The sequence below is a fragment of the Parasteatoda tepidariorum genome, chromosome 4, assembly GCF_043381705.1.
Source record: "Parasteatoda tepidariorum isolate YZ-2023 chromosome 4, CAS_Ptep_4.0, whole genome shotgun sequence".
NCBI lineage: Eukaryota > Metazoa > Arthropoda > Arachnida > Araneae > Theridiidae > Parasteatoda > Parasteatoda tepidariorum.
The window spans coordinates 11,391,906-11,397,612 of record NC_092207.1 but is presented as its reverse complement, the minus strand read 5'-3'; the positions used below and the strand labels follow the sequence as shown (position 1 = coordinate 11,397,612).

At 25.3% G+C, this 5,707-nt stretch overlaps 1 protein-coding gene across 1 annotated transcript; it reads right to left on the bottom strand.

Annotated features, from left to right (window-relative positions):
- Window positions 1-1,184: 1,184 nt before the first annotated feature.
- On the bottom strand, window positions 1,185-5,489 carry LOC107455982 (uncharacterized). The gene is made up of 3 exons (XM_016073737.3): window positions 5,332-5,489; window positions 2,561-2,875; window positions 1,185-1,390 (listed from the first exon to the last, which is right to left on the bottom strand). Exons 1-2 carry the CDS (start codon window positions 5,341-5,343, stop codon window positions 2,561-2,563), a joined length of 327 nt encoding a protein of 108 aa, XP_015929223.1. The 5' UTR covers window positions 5,344-5,489; the 3' UTR covers window positions 1,185-1,390.
- Window positions 5,490-5,707: the final 218 nt, after the last annotated feature.

The following is a 5,707-nucleotide window of genomic DNA, read 5'->3' as shown; positions in this document are numbered from 1 at the left end:
AAAATTTTAAACAATGGTAGAGAATGATTGGGGAAACAAATTAAGTTTACTTATTCCTATCTACAAAGAACTATCTGTGAATAAAAGGAACTATATATTTATATGTTAAAACTAGTCAACTTAAATTCCTAAAGTTAAAAGGAAATTAAAATTTCTAAAATTTTCGACAAGCTTATGAAATATTTATGACCACATTTTAAATATTTCATGGATGTCACCACCTTGTTATAATAAAATATTGAAACGATTTAATCAATGACATCTGCTAGGTATGTTGCAAGAAATTTGTATTTATCACCTTGATCTTCAACTACAAGTGATTGAAATCATCATTTAAATTAGAGAACAAGTTAAATCAATAAAAAAAACGCCTTCTAATTAATAAATTCAGTTTATTTATAGTCAATATTAATATTTGCTGATTAAAGAATTAAAATCAGCATATTAGGAATTTTAAAAATACTAAATATTGCTTTTTTTTCCAAGAAATCAAAATTTTAAATGTTTATTTGAAGAAAAAAAAAGGCTTATACACCAAATTCTTTTATGTTAATACCTAAAAGTATTATATATCAAGTCACGCAAAATATTATGAAAGATAGCAATACTTAAAATGTTTGTGTAAGTAATGTGTGTGTTTTTTAAAATATTTTTGAAGGGTTAATTTTTCAATTTTCAAACTAACTCAGTTAGTGCTTTCTAAAATTTCATTTATTTAATAAACAATAAGCAAAATAAGTAAATAAAATAAATAAATAAAAAAGAGAAAATTGTTAATGCTTTATTTTGTAACGATTTTATTTCGATTCGTAGACTTGAAAGTAAAAAAAAATCATTTGTGTATATATCTCATATATATTCATAGTTCATATTAATGTGCAAACGTTGTATAATATTCAATTTATTATGAAAAATGTGGAATATAAAAAAAATGTAAAAAGTTTTCTTTTTAAAAACCGTAAAAACTTTGATAACAAGAAAATGTAAGATGGCAAAGGACTATAAAACAATATCAGTTAAAAGCATGAAAACTTATCTTTTTCAATATTTTTCAATGCGTACTGAATTTTTTATAATTTAATTTCTGTTGCTGTTGATTTTTGTTATTTACTCTCATTAAATTTAAACAAACCCTCTCATAAGAAATGAAAATTTTAAATGCAACAAAGAAGCAAATACAAATATAACCAAAATATTTTGTTTATTTTCTTATAAATAACAAAAGGTGTTTATGCTCAGCATATGACAAACAAAAATAGTTTGGCTAACAAAAAAGCTTTCTTCATTTGCTTTGTAAAAAAATAGATATTTGGCTCGGAGGTTTTAAATAGTAACTTAAAACGATCATTCGTTCAGGAAACATAGAAAGTTCTTAAGCACCGAAATCAACCTAGAAGGAGAAAAAAACTATATAAATATATGGACACGATTAATACTAAATTATATATAAATGATCTAATACCATTTTGCTCTATTTGATTATTTCTATTTTTGTTCCATGAATAAAATGTACATTATATACAAGATGCGTACATTCAAAAAATAATAAAATATTCAAAAGCAGGAACACGACAAACAGCAACGTATTAACTATAGCAATTTTATAGTTTCTTGGATATAAAGTCATGAACTTAAATAATTTAAATAATGATCATGCTTTCACAAAAAGGTTAAAAAGCGCATTATAGGGATGCCAGTTTTGGCAACATTATTTATTTATCTCATTTTAATGAGTTAAGTAAACGAATCAATTAGTTCAGGTTTTTACAGAACTTAAAAAAACAAGAACTTCTTAAAAAATATATCACTATATAATTCATTCAATATATGAAAGAATTCAAATTATTTTCTAAATCATCGTTTACTGGTGAGTGCTGGTTAAATGAAGCAACAAAAACTGGCTTAATATTATTAATTTGAAATTAATAATATTCATTAGAATTTTACACTATATACGTCTTGCTTAACTGAACTTTTAGGCATCGCATATTTTGTACCGTTTTTAAAGTTTTGTTTGAGTTTAAGAAAAAGATGTCATTTGTTTATACCTAGTGTTATGCAAAATAAAATATTCTGCCAAGTGAAAATTGAAATATTAATAAATAATTCTTTCAAGACAACTCTCGAAATTATGATAAAATGCATTACAAAAATATTTTTCTCTTCTTTATCTACAAGATTATTCAATTGCTTAAAACAACTAACAACTAACTTTAAAGGCAAACTATTGCCAAGTGCTTATTCATTTCTTAATGGTTATATGCTAAAGAAAATTGATTATTTTTTTAATATTTATCCATTCATTTTCTATATTTATCTCCAAATTTACTCTACAATGATAAACAATTTTTATTAATTTCTAAATCAACAATATTAAAGCAATTTTTTTCCAGATAGTTAGTTAATGCTTTTAGTCATTTTTACATTTTTTAGTCTAATTATATTTATTAAGATTTGATGACTCATTATTTGCAATAAATCCATTATTTATCTTTCATACACTATTTGGCTATTTATTATTTGACTAATTAGCAGTATTTTGCTATTACTTAGCATTTACCTATTTCTTCCATGCTGGAATGTAGGCAGCGGAGTAGGGGAATGGTGCGGAGTAGATGTAAGGAGCAGCTGCGGCGGCGACGTAGGGAGCATAAGGAGCAGCGTAAGGAGCAACAACTGGAGGAGCGTAAGCAACTGGAGCTGCTGCTACTGGTGGTACGTAAGCTACGGGAGCAGTGTTGTAAACTTTGCCAGTGAGAGCGCTGGAGTATTGTCCAGTTGTGAAATCATAATAGTTGCCAACTAAGTCCTTAACTCCACCAAAGCTAGCAGCTGAGGCAACAGCCACGAAGGCAAGGGCAAAAGCGAGAGTTGCCTAGAAATGAAAATAAAGAGATACATAAAACAAAGCATATATATTTCCTAAAATAGTATTCATGTAAGTAACACATTGCTGAAATTTTCGCTAAAATTATTTGAGGTTGTTTATTTATAAAAAATGAAAAAAACTCATGTGAATTTTTCTATTTGGTTATTGTATTTGTTAGCAAATCTCATGATTCCTTTGAAAAGAATTTTCTTGTTATGCTTTGTATTATTATTCTCCAACATAGAGTAAGCGATATATTTGAATGTACGGTATGATGATAGTAATTTTTATTAATTTGTAAATCAGCACAATTAGAAAAAAAAATTTCCAGATTTATGTCACAAAATAATGTACTTAAAATTGATATCTAAAACTAAATCACTGATTCTAAATAATGTTCTGTAATTTATTACGATTAAATCCAATTATAGATTAAATTCATAAAACGTAAAAGAATAAATTCGGTTTTAAAAATTCTAAATGCAACAAAGCGTTTAGGTGCTTAATTTTGCGCGAATATAAATGAAAAATTCTCAAAACCGCTTCGCAGATATGGTCAAATTGTTAATGCAAGAACATTTCACATATGAGTAAAAATGTAGTGCATCAAAAATTTCAAAATTATTAAATTGGTAGAAACCACATATCTTTATTTAAATTCTACCACAATATTTAAAAACTATAATCTTCCTAAAATTTTTTGGCGCGTTCACAAATGTTGCTTCACATTTTTTTTCTTCATTTCAGATGTATTGTAAATAAGCGGAATAAAATATGAACTTTTTATAAAATTCAGTTTTTTCTTTTTTTTCCTCAACAATGATTATAATTTACGAACGAGGAGTAAAAAAATTCCAAGCTTGTTTCAAATCGTTTTACATTAGAAAGTTGAAATATGGCTGAACACAATGAATACTTCAACCCAGTTAATACCCTTCCGTGAAAGCAGCTTCATGACATAGCGATGAATACAGATGTCATAAATAACTATACAACAATGCAGAGAAACGACACTTTCCTTTCTATAAAATGTAATGCAGGAATTTTTTTAATCAAACCGAAATCTGATTTCAGCATCTTAAAGAGAATTGAGAAATATTTGGAATTAATTTCTACTTTTGATTAATTATCTGCTTATAGTTCGTGCGCCAAATTCTATTTATAATTTAAGAAATTTTAAAGTTAGTTTAACTCAATGCTTGTTTATGCACATTAATATCTTTCTTTCGAGTTAATAAATAAGTATAAAAAAAGAAAGCTCACAATAAAATAAATGCAGTGAAATTGGTTTTTATTGTTTATTCTCTAGAAAGAATTTACCAAAATTAGTCAAATTTTTTATTCTAAATATTTATTAACTTTTTTTAGACTTTTGAAAATTATTAAAACATTACAGTTTAAAATTCTGCGGCAAGGAAGAAACTTGCAAAAATGTAAGAGTTAGATAGTTATCCGTGCATTATTTTAGGATTGATACGCCTATTTAAAAATGTAAAGTTATTTAGACAAATTGATAAAATAATTTTTCGAGTTTTATAAATAAAATAAATAATATTAGTTTATAGGTAAAGAAATATTACAAAATAATGCTTTTAAGATTGAAATATTTAATACAAGTTTGCAATATGCATAAAACTTACTTATGCCAAGAAAAAATTGCTGCAAAAGTAAAATTAGTACGAAACTTTTAATAAATAATAATTAATTTAACTTAAAACTTTTTTGTTAAAGTTTTATTCAAATATAAGTTTCTATAAAATTTCTCTTACTTTTTTACGCAGAAATTGTATAAACTTTAGTAAAAATTTCGTATATGTAGAATTTAATTACTATTTTTTATTAGCAATTTTGTAGCCTTAATTATTACAATAATAGCAATAATATTGCTTTTAGAAGATAAATACTGGGAGTTATTATACATTAAAATAATTGGAAAAATGGAAAACTTTTAAATGTGCTCTGCTATTAGGTTAATGATAAGCATTATAATTTACAATTTTACTCTCGAATATTTTAATAAATCTACTAGATAACTAATAAATATATCACCAATCAAAACTATAAAAACTTGTTATTTAATTTCATTAAAATTTATTTTTAGTAAACTAATTCAAGTAATTATTTTGTTTTAACAAACTTGTTATAAAACTTGCATTTAATTGAATTTAATTTAAAGATTAAATTAATTTTAAATCATACGGAAGAGTTATCTTATTTTCAGATTAATTTTAGAATTTTTATTACTATTATTTTACACAAATTATTTTTATTTTATCAATTTTCTTAATATCCACTCAGTTTTAATTAATTTTTTTAATAATTATATTTATTAATATTATTTTTATAACAATATTAGCAATTTTACTTTTAATCAAATAAAGTTTCCAGTAAGATACGCTGTTATTAATTAAGCTAAAACTAGTGAAAGCATAAGCTTTTCAGAAAATATTTTTTTTACTCACGAATTTGGCCATTTCGATAAGAGAGATTGTTGTTTGCTTGTCTGATGCTAGACTGTGCAAGATGCCTTCTCCATAAAATCTTTCTCTTTTTATACTTGATATCCATGGTCAAACTTTCATTACAAATTCCACAGAGAAACGTCATAGGCATTCCCTAACATCAGATGGTCCTCAAAACCCCTCCCTATGGAACAATTCCCACCTCTTCCATCGAAGCCAATTGTCTTATTCTTGGCTTTGTTTTATTTGTGATTTTCTTTTTTAGAATCCGAAAAGGTAAAGGTGTGGTTGAAGCGAGGGAAGGAGAAATGCTTCTGAAGGACGTTTGTTACAATTTCCCCAGTTTTTTTTTATTATTCTCTTCTTTAACCATTTT